The sequence below is a fragment of the Emys orbicularis genome, chromosome 10 (genome assembly GCF_028017835.1).
Source record: "Emys orbicularis isolate rEmyOrb1 chromosome 10, rEmyOrb1.hap1, whole genome shotgun sequence".
In the NCBI taxonomy this organism is placed as follows: domain Eukaryota; kingdom Metazoa; phylum Chordata; order Testudines; family Emydidae; genus Emys; species Emys orbicularis.
The window spans coordinates 46,015,584-46,036,918 of NC_088692.1; the positions used below are offsets into that span (position 1 = coordinate 46,015,584).

At 46.5% G+C, this 21,335-nt stretch overlaps 1 protein-coding gene across 2 annotated transcripts in view; it reads left to right on the forward strand.

The window, feature by feature from the left end:
• PKM (pyruvate kinase M1/2) overlaps positions 1-6,650 on the forward strand; it is a 41,149-nt gene extending 34,499 nt beyond the window's left edge. For both annotated transcript variants that reach the window (XM_065411509.1, XM_065411510.1), the window contains exons 9-11: positions 592-758; positions 4,209-4,390; positions 5,327-6,650. In XM_065411509.1, coding sequence (XP_065267581.1) covers positions 592-758; positions 4,209-4,390; positions 5,327-5,433 — 456 coding nt within the window. In that variant the 3' untranslated portion in view covers positions 5,434-6,650. The remainder of the gene's footprint in view (positions 1-591; positions 759-4,208; positions 4,391-5,326) is intronic.
• Positions 6,651-21,335: the final 14,685 nt, after the last annotated feature.

Genomic DNA, 21,335 nt, shown 5'->3' on the forward strand with positions numbered 1-21,335 from the left:
AGAGTGTGGGTTAGAGATGATCTAACCAAGACAAACTTCTTGTGCTTCAGGCCATGTTTCAATGGGTAGAAACACGTTCCACTAGAACACAGTAGTACACATCCTGTGAGCAGCTCTTACAGTTCAAAACGTCAACTTGGCATACACTAGCAGAATCTGAGTTTACATCATCCTTGTAGTACAGCAGGATTGGAGGTAGGTAGAAGCAGAGCAAGAGTGCCTGGCAGTTGAGCATGGATGTGAAGAGTGTGCTGGCCAGGCTGGGTGGGGTGACTTGGCAGGTGTCACAGAATTCAGAAGAGAAACCTCTTGATATCAATTATCTAGTGGATGAATGTTTACTAAATAGCATACCCCAATTGCTAATTTGATGCACAAGCAGTATGCTTGGCTAAACAGATGACCGCCACCAGCATGGTACCATACACTAATCTGGACTTGCTAGTATAAAACGGATAGGTAAATCTGAATATCAAAATAAAGGTTATGCTGTTGACATCCTGCCGGGCATGGCACCTCACCTTATCCTGTGTCACCTGAGCGCTGACTGACACGAATGTTGTATTCCCCGAATGCGTGTTGCTCTTATAGATTGCTCGCGAGGCCGAAGCCGCCATCTTTCACAGGCAATTGTTTGAGGAACTACGCCGGTTGGCCCCTCTGAACCGTGACCCTACGGAAGCCGCCGCTGTTGGCGCTGTAGAAGCTTCCTTCAAGTGCTGCAGTGGGGCTATTATCGTCCTCACCAAGTCTGGAAGGTAGGAGGTGAAAGGTTCCCTCAAGTGAAATGGACTTCAATGACCGGGGTGGGGGAAAAGGACGCCTTCAAAAGTGTGTTTTTTAAGAATGAATGAAATGGTAATCCTGAAGCAGCCAGAAAACCAGGCGACTTTAAAGCTAATGTCATCAGTCTGCAATACCCAGTTCCACCAAGAAGATGGACAAACATTTCAGAAATCTGTAGATATTTAGTCTAATTCAGTTCTTCAGCATTCCTCAACCATCTTGGCATCAGCACCAAGCACGTAGAATATTTTTTTCTGCTGATAAAATTGCATCTTCGTTGCCAGTAAAGCTGGCTGGAAAACTTTGACAGGAAACAACTTTTGAAAGTTGTTTATGGTCACTTTAACCAGAGAAATCTTGGATTGACAGTAGGTCAGAAGTTCACTGGATGCAGAATCGAGCTTTTTGAATAAGGCAGTACCTTTCAGCCCACATTTCCAGCTGGGTTGACTACAGTGCCAGCAAAAGTAAAGACCTGCCTGACATGGCATCACTGGCTAAACCATTATTAGACTATTGAATCCTCCTGTCTTCTAGTCCTGTGACCATACAGCAGACTTCAAGCACAGGACTACTGGGCCTGGCTTAAAGAAAGGCTTGTTTAAACAGGAGGCTAAAAATACAGAAGTTTGTTCCCTTTTGTCGGTTAACACTTCCTAATGTCTATCCTGCTTGGGTGTATAGGCCTTTCTTTATTATCTAGAATCCACTGTGATCTTAGACTAAAGTATCCAACAGACAAATCTGTGGAATATGCCTCTTAATACTAGGTTCACCCAATGCCTGTTTCCTGCACTGGCTTCCACTGCTTTGTGCCAACAGTGTGCAAGATACTAGTTCATGGAACAGCACCCTGGAATATCTTGGGATTTGACAAATGTTAATGCTATTAAGGTCACTTAATAGACCCTGTGTCTAGAAAATGCAGGAAAGCACAGTAAATGGTCTTAAACCCAGCTCATCAGCTTCTAGTTTCTCTAAACTGAGAACTGAATTGCTCCTCTCAAAGCAAGTCTTGGCTAATCATAAGGGGTTTTTTGGTTCTCCAGCCAGCCAGCCCCCCCCCCCCCCCCCCAACACACACACACAAAACTGATGGCCCTCTAGATGGGCATTATGAAGTCTCACCCTGAATCTGGACCCAGCAAGTAGTAGCATAGCAGATGTCCTCTAAACATACTCAGCAAATATTCTGCGTCAAGTTATGAATTCTTTTCTTTAAGGAAATTTTCAAGCTAGTGCTTGCTTTATTTCTGCAGAACAGGGAATAGCTGTAAGCATGAGAGTTTGCGTCCTTCTTGTACTTGTGCTTCCAATGTTTCTGTGTAAAGGGTTCCAGTCAGCCTTACACTTGACCTTTCTGAAGAGATCTGACCTTTGATATTTGAATATTTTTAGCTCTGGATTCTGTTACATCCTCTGAATACCTGGGTCTCCTTGAGCCACTGGAAGGCTTCTCTCACAGTAGAAAGGTTTTTGTGAAAGTGGCTGGGTTGATGAAACTGGCACTGCTGTCTTGTAAGCAACAAACTTTGACTGGAAATCTTTAGTATGAAGCAGCTTTGCTGAAGTTTGATTCACGAGAACTGGACCATAAGAATCTAGTTGAAACACAATTGTGCACCATATAATCCTGTTCTCTGCTACATGTTGAGCAGTAAAATATAACTATAGATATCATGGCCTTTTTCAGTTCCTGACAGATTCTGCTTAATCCCTGAGCACACACCGCCTTCCAGAATTTAACTTCCCTCCCAGTAGGAAGGGGTGGCACCTGTACCACTGCTCCAGCTTCTGCTGCTAGAGACTATGAATAAAGACCATTTGTGCCTACCATCCCATAGTTACTAGATGTCCCACATAAATATTTCCACTTTTTACCATATTTGCTTCCAGATCTTTGCATAAAAACAAAGTTGTGCAACAGATCATAGCAGGATAGGCCTATTACGTTATCTGTATTCATCTTTAAGCAGGTGAAAAGGGGATTGCTCCATATGTATCTGACCTGAGCTGTGTTTTGAATCAGTTTTTTAAAAAAAACCGTAGAGGTCCCTGGGTTTTTCCCTACAGTTTGCCTCTAACAGTGGCTCCCAGTGATTGCCTTGAAAATAGCCTGCTCTAGCAAGTCTCCTGTTAACACTTCAGTGACTGTGCACAAGGTATGATGCAGCAGAAGTCATTCCTTCTACCTGCCCTCCCCCCCCCCCCACCACCACCACCCCCCACACACACACCCTTCAAGGGAAAGGATTCTAGATCCCTCAGAAGAATTTGATTTCTTGTGACTGCAAATTCTGCCACAACTCTCCCAGGCAAATTAGCTGAACTCTGTGGATGCTCTGGAAATGCCAATGACTCCCCAAAATGGTTGGGTGGGTTGTTTTTTTTTTTTTTTGCAACAATGCATGCCTTCTCCCACACCAGGGACTGAATATTGCCTTTGCCAGCCATGGGAGCAAGAGACTCCACCTAACCCTATGATCAGATATGCTTAAATGAAAACTAGACAGAAACCGGCAAGCAAACCCCACCCTCCTATCTGGCAAGCTGTCACCACTACTTACATCCCCTTGCACAGTTTATTTGCAGTGATTTTTTTTTTTTTTTTTAACTTAAGGTTTCTTCCTTGTCAACCTTAATAGCATAGTGGTGATATTTGGAAGATTTTAGTTCCTTTCTCCTGCCCTTGAAAAGAGGAGCACTCAGGCCAAACCTTCACTGTTTTGCTCTGAAGAGAACAGGATCCATGCATGCTGCCTGAAGTGCCAAAGGGTCAAAACCACATGACTGACACAACAGAAGGGCAGCAAAATAAGTCTCACAATATCTGCCCACCTTGACATTACTGCCAACAGAACTACAACGCCCAGTGCTGGAAACATCCACCTTAAGTGTAGAGTGAAGTTTCCTAAACTTTTGTTTCAAAAAAACTGAAGTGGGATGACAACAGGCTTGGGGAGAAGAGGGAAGAAACTCCCCACTCCAACAGATAGTTTGCTATGCCCTAAAGCAAGACAGATGGTGTGGACCTGAGGCAGTCCTTCCAGGAAAGGATGCTGTGTAGCATGTCCTCTGTTCTTGTAAGTCGGGGGAATGAGGACCAGCCTGGCCTTCAAACTAAACTTGATGTAAACCTTGACTCTCTTGCATGGATTTTTATTGCAAGTAGTCTTCCCGGCCAATCTGTGCAAAATACCCGAGCAGTGTTTACCATTAGCTGTGTCCATGCCACTCAGTCTCCACATAAGTGGAGATAGCACCTACTTATAAGAAGAGCCATGATCATCTCTCTGATCTTGTCTTCTGTACACTACACTTGCTGTGAACAATTGAAGTTTCTCAAGCTTTTGTTGAGCTGCCATATATGGGATGCTTTTAGAGGTTAATCCTACCTTCCATTTTGTTCTCCCTCCTATCAGATCTGCTCACCTGGTGTCCAGGTTCCGTCCACGTGCTCCCATCATTGCTGTGACTCGTAATGGACAGACAGCACGCCAGGCCCATCTGTACCGTGGCATTTTCCCTGTGTTGTGCAAAGAACCCACCCTTGATGCATGGGCTGAGGATGTGGATCTCAGAGTTAACCTGGGCATGAATGTTGGTGAGTTATGTTGCTTTATCTTTACTGTGGTCAGGTAACTGATAGCTTATGGAAGAACTACCCCTTCAAAAGCATCTAGTTTGGGGCATCTTTTGCCTTCTTGCAGTGCCTTAAGGCTGTTAATGAGAAGAAATACTGCTTGTGACAAATGAATGGGCCGCCTACAATCACACCTCCTTATCCAGATCTGGTACTCAGACTGATAACTTCATATTAAAAACTGCTCCCCCTTCACAACAGGCCTTGATTTTTTAATAGCTCTAATGGAAAGCTGTACAGACAAATGCTTACTGGTCTGTCTGATGAGTGGCCACCTTTATTTGCCTTTTTTTTTAAAAACCAAACCAACCTAGGGCTGAGGTAAAGGGTAGCTCCTCCCACTGTTACAGTGCACTTTGCATTAACTGACAAAGGCCCAACACCAAAGTTCAAAATGGGCCGTATGAACCGGAATCTCATCTAGTGGTGGCACCTGTAGCTGAGTTTAAGGTCTCCAGAAGGAACAAATGGTGTAGGAGAGAGGTGAGGTGCCCTGTCTCTTTTCAGGGTGGATCAAACCATGATTGTTGAAGTGCTCTTATTGCTAGGGCAGCTGAGGGAAACCTGAGTCCCTCAGCCTGGTGTAATGATGCCATCTTGTGGCATGAGGGGGTATGTGAACAAGAACTAGGTGAAGCCCTTGGAATGTAAAGAGCAGCTACTAGGGCTAAATGAGGTCCAAGAGCGCTACTAAATCCATGTGGTAGCTCTGGTAGCCCCCTCTATATTACATTTGGACTTACAAGAAAGCAATGGTATTCCTGGTCTCTGGATGCAGACTTGTTGTGGTAGACATCCTAAAACCTAGTGATACTGAGTCTACTGGACATTATGGCATCTAATAGAACTGTTGGCATGAACTTGGTTTGCAGATATTCACAAATCTTTCTCTTCCAGGCAAAGCACGTGGCTTCTTCAAGACTGGCGATCTTGTCATTGTACTTACAGGATGGCGCCCTGGGTCCGGCTACACCAACACCATGCGTGTGGTGCCAGTTCCATGAACACCAACCCTCAAACTCTCCCCAGCAACACCTTCCCTCTTCCCCCTTCCCCCACTTTCTTCTCCTCTGCTCTACCCCCTTGCATTAGGCTGGCAATTGCTTGCAATGTTATCCGTGTGTAGAGTGGATATAGGTTGCTAAACACCACCAAATGCAGCAGCGGGGGAAGGAGGACCTTTAAGTCACCTCTAAAAGAATACTTGAAATGTTTTAGTTTTTGAAAAGTAAATGGCCTTTTTCCCCTAAGGTGATTCTGCCCTGAAGTAGTTGGGAGTTGCTGTATGAAATTCCTGCATGGTGACTGAACTTGTGCTGCTCATCCCCCTCTTTGTAGACTGGATACTACCTTAAGGGTGAATACTATGCCTTTCCCTGCACCTTTCCCAGGAGTGCAGGGGAAGGAGGCAATAACAAGGTGATCGTCTGAGTTCCAGTGTTAACACTCTGCAACAGGCGGAGTACAGCTCTGTACCCTGTAGGTTCAGATAATCAGCGGCTTAATTTAATGCCTCCCTTCTCTGCCATGTCCTCCTAATTACTCCCACTCTGCAAACTTGTACTCTGTCACCAATGCACTCCAGTTTAGGAGCTGTGGTAGATTAAGTCATGGGTCTATGTAGCCACACTTGCAGTATGTAAACTAGTCGTCTTGTCTCCCCCTCCAGATTTATAGTGGCTCGTTGCACTCCATAATTTTAACTCCACTACAGATACATTAGGTATCTAACACACCAATGGATGTTGATGAAAGATTAAAATGTGCTTAACCCTTTAAGTCCTAAAATAGCAACTTCCATGAGACATACTACTGTGTATCCCCCTCCCAGTGCAAATGGAGAGAATGACTCCAGGGTTCCAGTATACCTGGAAAACAGTGATTGAAACCTCCAGCACTGACCAAAGTCTAAGATGCAATTCAGGCCTGGGTTCCTTCTAAGTCACTTAGTTTGTCATTTATGGGCAGCAGGGAGAAATAGAACAAGGATAAAACAGGGGTTTTGCCTTTAAAGGGTTGAGTGCTGCATTTCCACTTCCTGTGCTGCTGAGAGCTCCTTTTGCTCCTACTGCAGTGTTGCATATCTGTCTGAGTTGAGTAGTCCTGTTTCCTGAGAGCGTTCTCCTATGTTGTAAATCTGGACAAGTTATTTACTGTAACAGGTGTATTGGGTTGTAGAGCACAACTATGTGCATCAATAAAAAAACGCTGAAGCACCCATCAGACTTCTGTTCTTGCTTGGTTTTTCCATTGGCAAGGTGGGAGTCCTTTGCGAAGAAAGTGACTAAGCCAACCAACTGAAACACGTCAATGCTTACAAACGATGTCTGAACACTAAAGGAGGAAAAATCTATTTTCCGTATTAGTTGAAAGCTATTTTATCCTTGGTTGTGGAAGGAATCCTCAATACTGTAGTTGGTTTGCAGCTAGCCCTCAGATGTGCCGAATCTATTGCAACTTCAGACATAGCTTTCTCTTGTGCAGACATAAAGATCACTTTATGCTACTTCACTTACCAGCTACATAACTTCCTAATCCAGTGTGGTAACTAGAGCAAAGCTGCTGTCATCTACCCACCAATTTGCATCACAATGTAGCTGGATGCTACACATGTGGTAACTCTTACTCCTGTTTTTAAAACTTTCTAGTGCGAGTCTTCCAAGTACCACATGTCTTGATATGGGAATGAGTCTTGCTCTGTGGGCTTCTGCTGTTCTGTCCTAACAAAACAAGGGCTGCCAAATTTTAAAAATAGTACATCAGAATGTAGCAATTGGTATCTAGTAATCTAGACTTCTGTTTCATTGTTCAGAAGCACCATTTGATACAAAACCCAAACCTGCTGCTACTCAAGTCGCACTTTATTTGCCAGGGCTAAATGTGTTTGAGGGAGGAGGGGAGCATGGAAAAAGACACCAAATCTCAGGAGCCTTGCAGGGAAAACACGGCTAAATAGTCTCTACATCAGTGGTTCTCAGCCGGGGATACACAAGTCTTCCAAAGGGTACATCAACTCATCTAGATATTTGCCTAGTTTTACAACAGGCTACATAAAAAGCAATAGCGAAGTCAGTTCAAACTAAAATTTCATACAGACAATGACTTGTTTATACTGCTCTATATACTACGCACTGAAATGTAATTACAATATTTGTATTCCAATTGATTTGTTTTATAATTATATGGTAAAAATGAGAAAGTGAGCACTTATTCAGTAATGTGCTGTGCCACTTCTGTATTTTTGTCTGATCTTGTAAGCAAGTAGTTTAATTGAGATGAAACTTGGGGGTACGTAAGACAAATCAGATTCCTGAAAGGGGTAAATAAGATGGGTGAACTAGAGTGCCTCGTGATAAAGGAGGATATTGATATAATAGGCATCACAGAAAGCTGGTGGACTGAGGACAATCAATGGAACACAATCATTCCGGGGTACAAAATATATTGGAAGGACAGAACAGGTTGTGTGTGTGGCGGGGGGGAGAAGTGGCACTATATGTGAAAGAAAATGTGGAATCAAATGAAGTAAAAATCTTAAGTGAATCCACATGTTCCATAGAATCTCTCTGGATAGTAATTTCCTGGTCGAATAAGAATACAACATTAGGGATCTATTATCGACCACCTGACCAGGACAGTGATAGTGACGATGAAATGCGAAGGGAAATTAGAGAGGCTATCAAAATTAAGAACTCAATAATAGTGGGGGATTTCAATTATCCCCATATTGACTGGGAACATGTCACCTCAGGATGAAATGCAGAGACAAAATTTCTCGATACTTTAAATGACTGCTTCTTGGAGCAGCTGGTACGGGAACCCACAAGGGGAGAGGCAACTCTCAATTTAGTCCTGAGTGGAGCGCGGGAGCTGGTCCAAGAGGTAACTATAACAGGACCACTTGGAAGTAGTGACCATAATATAACATTTAACATCCCTGTGGTGGGAAGAACATCTCAACAGCCCAACACTGGCATTTAATTTCAGAAAGGGGAACTGCAAAAATGAGGGGGTTAGTTAAATGGAAATTAAAAGGTTCAGTGACCCCCGCAAGCTGCATGGATGCATTTCAAAGACACCATAATAGAGGTCCAACTTAAATGTAATACCCCCAAATTAAAAAACACAATAAAAGAACTAAAAAAGAGCCACCGTGGCTTAACCATGTAAAAGAAGCAGTGAGAGATAAAAAGGCATCTTTTAAAAAGTGGAAGTCAAATCCTAGCGAGGTAAATAGAAAGGAGCATAAACACTGCCAAATTAAGTGTAAAAATGTAATAAGAAAAGCCAGAGGAGTTTGAAGAACAGCTAGCCAAAAACTCAAAAGGTAATAATGTTTTTTAAGTACATCAGAAGCAGGAAGCCTGCTAAACAACCAGTGGGGCCCCTGGACAATCGAGATACAAAAGGAGCGCTTAAAGACGATAAAGTCATTGCGGAGAAACTAAATGGATTCTTTGCTTCAGTCTTCACGGCTGAGGATGTTAGGGAGAATCCCAAACCTGAGCCAGCTTTTGTAGGTGACAAACCTGAGGAATTGTCAGATTGAAGTGTCACTAGAGATTTTGGAATTAATTGATCAACTTAACAGTAACAAGTCACTGGGACCAGATGGCCTTCACCCAAGAGTTCTGAAAGAACTCAAATGTAAAGTTGCGGAACTATTAACTATAGTTTGTAACCTGTCCTTTAAATCGGCTTCTGTACCCAATGACTGGAAGATAGGTAATGTAACGCCAATATATGAAAAGGGCTCTAGAGGTGATCCCGGCAATTACAATTAAGTCTAACGTCAGTACTGGGCAAATTAGTTGAAACAATAGTAAAGAATAAAATTCAGACACATAGAAGAACATAAGTTGTTGGGCAAAAGTCAACATGGTTTCTGTAAAGGGAAATCGTGTCTTACTAATCTATTAGAGTTCTTTGAAGGTGTCAACAAACATGTGGACAAGAGGGATCCAGTGGACATCGTGTACTTAGATTTCCAGAAAGCCTTTGACAAGGTCCCTCACCAAAGGCTCTTACGTAAATTAAGTTGTCATGGGATAAAAGGGAAGGTCCTTTCAAAGATTGAGAACTGGTTAAAAGACAGGGAACAAAGGGTAGGAATAAATGGTAAATTCTCAGAATGGAGAGGGGTAACTAGTGGTGTTCCCCAAGGGTCAGTTCTAGGACCAATCCTATTCAACTTATTCATAAATGATCTGGAGAAAGGGGTAAAAAGTGAGGTGGCAAAGTTTGCAGATGATACTAAACTGCTCAAGGTAGTTAAGACCAAAGCAGACTGTGAAGAACTTCAAAAAGATCTCACAAAATGAAGTGATTGGGCAACAAAATGGCAAATGAAATTTAATGTGGATAAATGTAAAGTAATGCACATTGGAAAAAATAACCCCAACTATACATACAATATGATGGGGGCTAATTTAGCTACAATGAATCAGGAAAAAGATCTTGGAGTCATCGTGGATCGTTCTCTGAAGATGTCCACGCAGCGTGCAGCGGCGGTCAAAAAAGCAAACAGGATTTTAGGAATCATTTAAAAGGGGATAGAGAATGAGACGGAGAGTATCTTATTGGCCTTATATAAATCCATGGTATGCCCACATCTTGAATACTGCATACAGATGTGGTCTCCTCATCTCAAAAAAGGTATACTGGCATTAGAAAAGGTTCAGAGAAGGGCAACTAAAATGATTAGGGGTTTGGAACGGGTCCCATATGAGGAGAGATTAAAGAGGCTAGGACTTTTCAGCTTGGAAAAAAGGAGACTAAGGGGGGATATGATAGAGGTATATAAAATCATGAGTGGTGTGGAGAAAGTGAATAAGGAAGAGTTATTTACTTGTTCCCATAATATAAGAACTAGGGGCCACCAAATGAAATTAATGGGCAGCAGGTTGAAAACAAATAAAAGGAAGTTCTTCACACAGCACACAGTCAACTTGTGGAACTCCTTGCCTGAGGAGGTTGTGAAGGCTAGGACTATAACAGCATCTAAAAGAGAACTGGATAAATTCATGGAGGTTAAGTCTGTTAATGGCTATTAGCCAGGATGGGTAAGGAATGGTGTCCCTAGCCTCTGTTTGTCAGAAGGTGGAGATGGATGGCAGGAGAGAGATCACTTGATCATTACCTGTTAGGTTCACTTCCTCTGGGGCACCTGGCATTGGCCACTGTCGGTAGACAGGATACTGGGCTAGATGGACCCTTTGGTCTGACCCAGTACGGCCGTTCTTATGTAGAGTAGTCTGGAAAGGTTGAGAGCCACTGATCTACACTGGTAGCTTATTCCTGGAAATGGACAGCATGGAGCTGCTTCACTTAAATCCCCCTTTCCTCCCCACCCCAGCTCTTAATAAGCTATCAACTTTGATTACTCTTCTCTGGGCAAAGATTTTGTACCTGTGACTTAATACAAGCAATATATATGGAGAACAAACTCATTTGTGTGGGTGTAGAGGGCTTAAGCACCTACAGATAAATAAGGGAAAGGGAGTAGTAGGTGTTCAGGGCCTTAATCAGACATCAAGGACCTTGCTTACAACCTATGTACCTATGACAGAATGGAATCAATACAGCTGGTCACCATAAAAGGGTAGAGCTCTCCTGAAAGGGGGCTAGTGCCAGCTCCCACTTGGACTAGGCTAATAAAATGAATGCCTTCCTTGAACTTGGAAGCATTCCACTCCTTAATTGTTTCCAAGTAGGGGAGAGGTGAGGGTGAACCAATTGCCTTTGGGTTGCAAGGTTCCAGATTAAGGTGATAACTGTAGATGTGCAAAACTACTTAAACAAGTGAGATGTTTCACAAATCACTAGCTGGCATAGCTGTTTTGGTATGAAGTCTCTTGGGACAAGACATTGTCGCCTCTTCTCATATCTGAAAGGCATCCTTGTTTGAAACCCACTGCCTGCTAAATGACTAGGAGGCAGGCTATCTGCCTCAGAGGCTATCCATCAGAATCTTGCCTAGTCACGCTGGAGCCCATGTCTGGCAAGTTTGTCTCTAGACTCTTCTTTCCCATACTGGGCCGGAACTCTTATCTTGAGGCCTATTCCTACATCTTTTGCATTCCCTTCTCCGGCAATGCTAAGTGTGAGGGCTCTGGCTGGGGGTGAGGGCTGGGGCAGATGGTTGGAGGGGGGGTGAGGGCTCCAGCTGGGGGTGCAGGCTCGGGGGTGGGGCCAGGGATGAGGGTTTTGGGGTGCAAGAGGGCAGAGGGTTGGGATGTGGGGGATGAGGGCTTCAGCTGGGGATGAGGCGTTTGGGGTGCAGGAGGGGTCTCAGAGCTAGGGCAGAGGGTTGAGGTGCGGGGGGGGGGGTGAGGGTTCCGGCTGGGGGTGGAGAGCAGGGAGAGAGGACTCCTTCCCCCCCCCCCTTTCTTGCTGCAGCAACATGGGGCCGGGGGGAGAGGCGCGGAGCTTAGCGGGAATTTGGGCCCAGAGTAACTTGCTGTGCTACAGCACACTTCACCTCTGAAGAAGCCTATAACAGCACTGGCCAAGAAATTTTTTAAAGTGAAACAGTATTACAGAGCATCCTTCTCTGCTGTTAGAAAATGACCAGTGAATAACCTATATCCATGTTCCTTTGGGAAGGGGTCATCACTAGAGACTAGCTCACTAACTCTGGGAAGTTGGGGTATGTCTACCTTGCAGTTAAGACACCTGAGGCTGGCCCGGGTCAGCTGACTTGGGCTTCGGGGTTGTTTAATTGTGGTGTAGACATTTGACCTCCTTCCCTGAACTATGTGCCTCGTCCCTCAGTTAAAAACTACTCTCTACAGCTCACACAGCAAATAGTGGACTACATGCACAACAATGTGTGTGGAACAATACTTGTGTATGCTGTACTGATTGGCTGAAGGGGAGGGGGTAGAAAAGAGTCCTCAAAAGCAACTGGAGCGTTCAGAAGACTGCTGATGGATGACTGAAAATACTGCTAGATCACTACTTTGAGTCCAGCTCTGCTGACAAGTGAGTTCATTAGCATGAGATGACCTATGCGAAAGAGTGGGTGGTCTTGGTTGGTAGGGAGCAGATGTCTCCAGTATGGTTGACCGTCTCGTCAGGGCTGAGGAGTGAATGGGTGTGAAGGCTGAACAGTCTTCCCCACCCCCATCCCCTTCCTAGGCACTCTGTGTCAAGGCTGGATGCATTCACTGCATGTGGGAAGTGTGCACTGTAGCTACACTTGTCCATATCTATTCTGAGACTTTTTAAGAAAGAAATCACCCCCCACCCCCTCAGGGCCATCAAGCTGCTCCTCTTCCCCAGCAGTCCAGTAAGTCCATTTTTAGTGTCCTCTTAGAACCTGGCCAGTACTGCTTTCTGTAGCAATTGATGTACTCCTCTGTATAACAGACGAATTCCTCCAGGCTTCAGCTGTGGCTTTTAATGGAATATTAGTCTAACCTGGCTCTTTTTTCCTTTAAGGTTGCAACACCTTTGATTCTTATAGCTGTGCAAGTAGCACTTTTATTTTTTCTGCTAGCAAGAATAGTACTATGCAGCAGAGAGCAAACAGAAATGGTGGCCATTAGGGGATATATATATTTTTAAATTTGCAGTCACAAAGTTATTTACAAAGTGCCTTTCATCCTCATGGGCTCCTTTTACAGATAGCATGTGTGTGTACGTATATATGCAGAGTGCAGTATGTACCAGTGAGGCAGTATCCACAACACAGCTACATGGGCAATGTTTGGGCTTACCATTGCTGCAGTGTGAACAGGGCTATAGGAACAGAGTGACTGATAGTGGGACCCTCCTTACATTTCATGTCCCTGGCCCCATTCTCGGACAGTGGTTCAGAAGTGACAGGGAACGGTGTCACCTCTTAGAATGGTCCTGCCTGTTCCTTGAATGTCTCCCATCCAAACACTGAATAGGTTTGACCCTGCTTATCTTGAGAGCACAGTGGAAGACTGGCTGTAAAATAATGGATTCAATAGTAGGAGTTAAAATGTGGAAGCGCTGGATTTATAGTTCACAGGCCCTCAGGTGCCCATGGTGAATTGATTAGGATGGTCCTAATTTTAGATCACATTTTAACAATATAAAGGATGGTCTATTCTGGGGCCCAAACTAGCTGAAATGTCAAGCCTCAAATTGTTTTTATCGTCTGGTTTTTGGATCTTCAAAATAAATGGGAGCATGCCCTTCTGAATTGTCCCAGCAGGGGGTGAGCTTTCACTGATGTTATCAAGTCAGACTGGAGACAGACTTAGGTTTGTCCCAGATTTAGCATCCTTCTGCTTTTTATTGCTATTTCTGTATTTTTTTGTAATGCAAATTTATTAATTAATACAGTGCCAATCCATGTGCCATGGCCTTTACAATAATAGTCAGCCTTTAAGTACATGTGGGTTGTTTTTTTTTATCTAATGTACAAAAAGCGAATTCTTCAACCTTAGAATTAAAAAGAGAGACTAAATCTGTAGTCCAGTTCCCCAGGGATGGGAAGTTAGGACCATCTGACAGCTATTTGCTAACCTAAATGAAATGAGTTTGATGGGGTTCAGATTAATTTCCTGGGTCTTGTCTACTCATACATTTATTCTTGAAGAGGGATAAGCTGTACTGCTAGATAGCATCTTTATAACTGTGCATTTTAGTGGTTGTATCATAACTATCACTAAAAATCACACCCCTAACCAATGTATTTATAGAGGTACAAAAAGTGTGTGTAATAAGCTTTAGGGGTCTACAGCACACAGGTCGTAGTACTGCTGGCAGGCACAATAATGAGACCAAGCTTAACTACTCAGGCAGAGAGTTGGTCATAAGAATGGCCATAGTGGGTCAGACCAGAGTTCCATCTAGCCCAGTATCCTGCCTTCCAACAGTGGCCAATGCCAGGTGCCCCAGAGGGAATGAACAGAACAGGTCATCAAGTGATCCATCCCCTGTTGCCCATTCCCAGCGTCTGGTCCCTCTGGAGCATGGCTATTTGGGGAATGGGGGGTAGCTCACACTGTTAGAGCACCCCTAGCAGGGCCGGCTCTAGGCACCAGCAAAACAAGCTGGTGCTTGGGGCGGCACATTTTTAGGGGCGGCATGGCCGGCGCCAGAATGCCGCCCCTAAAAATGTGCCCCGGCCGCCCTAGCTCACCTCCGCTGCCGCTCGCGCGCCGCTACTCGCCCTCCCTCCCAGGCTCTCAAGCCTGGGAGGGAGGGGGAGCAGCGGCGCGCGAATCGGCTGTTTCGCGCGCCGCGGCCCTCGGGGTCTCCCCCTCCCTCCCAGGCTCTCAAACCTGGGAGGGAGGGGGAGACTCCGAGTGGCCGCGGCGCGGGCGCCGCTTCTCCCCCTCCCTCCCTCCCTCCCTCCTAGGCTTGAAAGCCTGGGGGGAGGAGGCAGGGCTGGGGATTTGGGGAAGGGGCGGAGTTGAGGCGGGGCCGGGGGTGGGGTAATTAAAAAACGGGGGGGGTGGGGTGGCCAAAATTGTTTTTGCTTTGGGCGGCAAAAATCCTAGAGCCGGCCCTGACCCCTAGCCCTGCAAAAAAGGAGTGGGCATTGCAGCTGCCCATCCAACTTTCACTCAAAAAATTAAACTTTTTTCCTTACAAAGAATAGGAGAGAAAATCAGCCTGAGCTAAGTGGGTGGGGGGTGGGGAAGGAAGGCAGTAAAGGGATGGATTGCTCCTAAACATGCAGAGCTGGGCAGAGCTTATACCCATAGTTATTTGCTTCTGTGAAATGGAGGAATTAGAAGCCTGACAAGCACATGGAGCAAAAAGTTCTCTTCCCTTAAAGCTCCAGCAACTGCATTTAAAGCCATTGAGACGAGCGGAGTAGGCTGCTCTCATTTGTTTCCTCCTCGGGATAGACACAGCAATTAACCAAACAAAATCTCATTCGTTCATCTCCTTTTAAAGGAAGGGGACAGTAAGTCAGAGCCCTAACAACCAGGAGGGACAGGTCCCCATAGGGCCTTGGGGAGACGGAAGGCAAAAGGCTATCCAGAGTAGCTCACCACAAAATCATATCTTCAGGCTTCAGCAGCCCCAGCTGAAGCAGAGCTTTTCAGAGTCAGATTCGTATATTCCAAGGCCAGAAGAGACCGTGTGATCACCTAGACTGACCTCTATAACACAGGCTAGAGAACCATCCCTAGTGCTTCCTGCATCCAGCCCATCACTTCCAGTTGAGCTAGAGCAGGTCTTTACGATTGGCTGGATAGCGTTCTAAAGCACTTCAAGTGATGGAGAATCCATCCTATCCCTAGCTTAGTTGTGCCAGTGGTGAACTATCCTCACCTTTTTGTAGTCTTTATTTATAAGCAGAATTTGTCTAGCTTCAGCTTCCAACCGCTGGATCTCATGCCTTTTTCTGCTAGTTTAAAGAGTCTGATAGTAGACTGACAGAAATGGCTTCTCCATGTAGGGACTTGTAAGCTGAAATCAAATCACCTATTACCCTTCTCTTGGATCAGTGGTTCTCAAGCAGGGGTACGCATGCCCCTGGGGGTACACAGAGGTCTACCAGGGGTACATCAACTCATCTAGATATTTGCCTAGTTTTACAACAGGCTACATAAAAAGCACTAGCAAAGTCAGTTCAAATGAAAATTTCATATGACTTGTTTATACTGCTCTATGTACTGAACACAAATGTAAATACAGTATATTTCAATTGATTTATAATTATATGGTAAAAATGAGAAAGCAATATTTCAGTAGCAGTGTGCTGTGACACTTGCATTTTTATGTCTGATTTTGTAAGCAAGTAGTTTTTAACTTAAGTGAAACTTGGGGGTACGCAAGACAAATCAGGCTCCTGAAAGGGGTACAGTAGTCTGGAAAAGTTGAGAGCCACTGATGATCTAAATATTTTGAGTCCTCTTTAGTCTCTCACAGTAAGTCCTTTAGAGCTCGACTCATTCACTCCGTCTCCCCAGTACATCTGTCTAGATCTTTCTAACTAAGCCTTTTTACAGATTGTTGCTTTGTGAAATACCTGACTAGCATGGCAATTGCAGTGAGAGTTTGTCTATAGAATTCCAAAACTGAGGTACTGTCTTCTCATCCTCAGCATCCCAGCTATGGCCAAAGCCCAGGGCTTTTAGTGAGAAACCTGGCTCTTTTCGGAGATCTCTCTAAACCCTGGTGGAGTCTGTCCATGCTGCTAATGAATAGACTTGGCTGGCTAATGGACAGCATGCTCTGTGCAGAATGCGTGTGGTTCAGACCAGCACATAGGGTGAGGGTGTGTGGCTGAGGGGCTTTACCAGACATTCCAGACCATCTGCACTGAGCTGGTCACAGCTTTAGTGAGAAGTACAAGCCACTGTGTACTTTGGGAAATCACCCCACTAATCCTGCTAAAGGTCTGAGTTCCAGAGGAACAAGAGAGAGATTGAGAGGCGCACACAGAAGGCTATTTACACATGCTCTTTAATTAGCACCAATGCAACAACCTAGTGGAGGCGAGAGAACAGGCTCAAGGGAAGGGACAAGGAGTCAGAGCTGCTTTATTTAAATGTGAGGCTCTGTCAAGTTGTATTCACACTAGCACAGGCACCTATACCTCTGAGCTGTACCTGAAAAGAAAGTTATAGATAGCAGGGTTGTGACAATCCCCAGAACCAAAATGGGCTCAGGCCTGAACCTTGTTAAGTGTAATTAGCATTTGATTCTCCTAGCCCTCTCAGCATAATGGTTGTTTTCAAGCTTGTGTCATGGCTGCCATCTTGGCCACCAGTCTGGGGATTGAACTGGGGACGTCCAGGGTTAAGAGCATGAGCTGCTGCCTCACTGGGACTGCAACAGCCTCATATCCTCTATGAATCAGGCACCGCAAGGAACCAGTAACACTCCCCAGTGCGTTGTACTTAGACACCTACACTCATACAGGTTTGGCCCTGATTCCCACTGCGTCTTCTTTCACCGTTACACCCTGTGTCAACAGGTGTCAAATGTTCCCCGATCAGTGCAGCAGAGCAGCCTTTTATACCCACTTTTCCCTGGTGTAAACAACTCCACAAGGTGCTAGGCAGTGGAAGATCAGGCCCATTAACATGCACTGGGGATTTTTGATCATCACAAGAATGTTTTGGTCTGGGTAAGAGGATTTCAGCTTAGAAGAGTAAATCCCCAGCTGCTTCTTGCCAAACAGGTCACCGCCGTGGACAGCGTTAGCTCGACTGACTTCCCAGAGCGTGGCTTGGAGGGAGGCCAGAAGAATGAACAGAGCGTGCTAATTTCCACAAGCTGCAGGGAGCAGCGTGTATGGGCTCCCTTAGCACCACTGTGGTCAGTGTTTGTGTCATCCAGTGGGAGTGGAGTGTGTGAGATGGGGGCTTGAGTGAGTGAGAACCTGTTTGAAAAAGCAAACTACAAAGTACTCCAAATGCTGCTGCTGCTGCTACTGTATTCTCAGCCCACCAGGGTGGGCTAATGGCCAGAGCTGGGGACTGGGAGCCAGGACTCTTGGATTCTAGCCTAGTAATGCCACTGATTTGCTGGGTGATCTTGGGCAAATTTGTCTTTGTGCCTTGCTTTCCCCATCTATAAGGTGGGGTAATAATACCTACTTCCCACAAGGGGTGAGGCCCAGCAGCTCTTTGAGATCCCCAGATGACAGGCATTTAGCATGATTTCAACTAGCTAGGGTGTGGTTTCCTAGGAGTTTGACACAAATGATCAGAGGGCTTGAACTGTGTAAGGTTTAAAGAGCTCAATCCACCTAGACTGGACTAGAGACAACAAATCAAGACTGGATGTTTTTCTAAAAGGTCTGCTCCAGGAATTATTGTGGGCCCGTTCTCTGGGCTGGGATTGACAGGAGGTCAGTCTAGATGATCGCTATGGTCCCTTCTGGCCTTGGAATCTCGGAATCCTGCTAATGATGCAGGACAGAGCTGGGCTCCTGCATGGGCTGTGTCGTGCCAGGAAAAGGGAAATGAGGTTTGTGTTGGTAAAGTCAGCAGGTGCTCCCAGGGAACACCAGGCGCAGAGATGGGGAGTACAAAGAAGCACTTGTACTGCACACAGTCACTTAACTGACCATAACTACAGTCCAAAGAGGCAGATCAATAGGAGGAGGGGGTCCAATAATCAGGGCTCAAGATCCATAACTGTCACTGGCTGAACGTGTTCTGTACTTTGGGGGCTGGTTTTTAGAGGCACCATGTACTCACAGCACAACATTTGGTTCAAGGGTGTCTCAGGATGCCAGAATTATTGACCACTTTGTAAAACTGCAGGGCCTTTTTATAAAAAATTGATTCCTGATTGGCTTCAACTCCATTCTTTGTAAAACTTTCCCCAGTAAGCAGGGCTGGCTCCAGGCACCAGGCAACCAAGCACATGCTTGGGGCGGCACCTGGTAAGGGGCGGCGGGGGGAGCGCGGCGCGGCATTCCGCGGGGGGGGGGCGCGCTCCGGCAGTGCGGCGCTCGGCTGGGGGGGGCAGGCTCCGGCGGCGCGGCGCTCGGCGGGGGGGGCGGCGCGGGCGCGGCGCTGGGGGGGGGGTTCCGGCGGCGCTCGGCGGGGGGCGCGGGCGGGCTCCGGCGGCGCGGCACTCGGCGGGGGGGCGGCGCGGGGCGCGGCGCTCGGGGGGGGTTCCGGCGGCGCTCAGCGGGGGGGGCGGGCTCCGGCGGCGCGGCGCTCGGCGGGGGAGCTCGGGGGGCGGCGCTTTTTTTTGTTGCTTGGGGTAGCAAAAAAGTTAGAGCCGGCCCTGCCAGTAAGCATGGGTCAGCCAGCCAGTAATCAGAACCATCCAGTAATGTTGCTGGCTCAGAGGCACCCCTCTAGCAATCCTGTCCACATAGATTCCGTTTCGTCCAGCTGAGCGTTTTAGCAGCTTTGATAATATTTCCAGAATTCTTGCCTTTTCCAAACCAAACTTCCCTAATTCCATTCCTGATCCCCAAACAGAAACAAACAATGCAATGAAAGGAGATGCTTGTTTGCAACACACAGACTAACCCAGGGAGAAAGGAAAACATGATGGTTATCTCCTGGTCTGTGAATCACAGGGCAATGCAGTAGTAACACATGCTGTAGCTTTGATGAGTACCATGATAAGGCAAGGATATGTCCTGTAGTTTATACCCTGGGTTTGTTTACTGCCCAAACAGGACAGGATAGTGAGCTACCCTACAGAAAGAGACTCAGAGGAGAATGAAGTCTTAGCTGGGGGGGACACGTAAAGACCTTTACAAAGGAATCTGAGTAGGACACACAGGGCTAGTCTACACTACCCGCCCGGATCGGCGGGTAGAAATCGATCTCTCAGGGATCGATTTATTGTGTCTCATCTAGACGGATAAATCAATCCCCGAATCGACGCGCGTACTCCCACCTCGTCAGGAGGAGTAAGCACTGTAGACGGGGGAGCCGCGGCGGTCGATTTGCCGCCGTCCTCACAGCGGGGTAAGTCGAAAAGGATACATTGAATTTGCGTATCTTAAATCGATCGATCCCCCCCCAGTGTAGACCTAGCCACAGAGAGAGGAGATGTAGCTGCTGGGACCTCTACCTGCTTCCACAGAAGCAGCTCAAGCTTCCCTGAGCACCTCCACGGGGGTGAAAGTCACTGTTGCTTTTTCACTGTGTTAGAATGTTGAGCTGAGAAGCCCACCCCCCTTCCACTCCTGAACATTCATGTTACTATAATAATCCTGCTCCGACTGCTCTTATTGGAAGGCTGTTCCAGAACCTCCCTCCTCTGGTGTTAGAACCTTCTTTTCATTTCCAGCCTGAACTTACTCAGACTTCTCATCCACAGATGCTTTGCAAAGGGGGTTCAGCATCAGCACATGAGCAGGGACTGTGGAGAAACTGAGGCGGGGATAATTACAGGCTTGATGTTCAGAGGTACTTACTGAACTCCAGTTGAAGTCAGTGGAGGTAGAAGGGACTCAGCATCTTGGGAAATCTAGTGACTGCACAAGGGCACAGAGCTGGGGATAGAACCCAGGAATCCTGACTCCCATTCCTGATCCCCATCAATTATTTCATGGGTGCTCAGGGGAATCGGGGTGGGGCATGCAAGGTATCCCATAATACAGCGTCATCTGGTCTCAGATCACACAATCCCGCACACAGCAGCCAGGTGACAGCAGGTGAGAGAGCAGGCAGGGATGCTAAATGGGGAGGGGAGCTGAAGGCAGTAAGTGCTGATGTGGGAAGTCGGGCTGAGGGGTGGGCTGTTGGGAGCCTACAGGATGTGGAGTCAGACTTCTGAGCTGTGTTTTCTAAGGGAGCTGGGGCTCTGGGAAGTGCGGGGGTGGGAAGGCTCTCCCAGGTACTGCAGGCAGTGTGGTGAGCAGCCAGGGCTGTGGTACCCCAGACCTGCCATTAGGTCTGTACTGGGGGAGCTTTTATATCAAATCACAGACCTTCTGTGTTCCCCTCAGTGATTCCTCTTCAAGGGTCCAATCCAGGCCCCATTTAAATCCATGAAAACTGACTCCACTGATTTCCATGGGAAGGGGATTGAGTCCTCAATGCTGCCTCAGAAGTGGAACTGCTGCCCCTGCCTGTGGGCGGAAGAGCTGGGGATGCCCTATGGTCTGTGCTGGGCAGGGCTGGCTGGCTGAGCATTAGCGGGTGGATCTGGCCCAGCAGCAGAGTGGCCAGCCCAGCCCGGGGCACCAGGGTGATAATGCCATTGCCAGCAGCATCAAGGAGGCACAGCTGACACTGGAAGTTCCCATGGCAGCTGTGACTGTGACAGAAACAACAGTTGACACCACAGGGCTGGCCAGGCGATCTGCTGGGAGACCATGTGGGACCAGGCCTCACTTGGGTAATTAACACAGATCCTGGCAGCTGAGTTACTGCTGCTCCAGCCAGACACAAGTTACTGGGCTCTGTACAGAGGTAGCTGGGTGAGATATAATGGCCTATGTTACATGGAAAGTCAGACTGGATGATCTGGCCTTAAACTCACT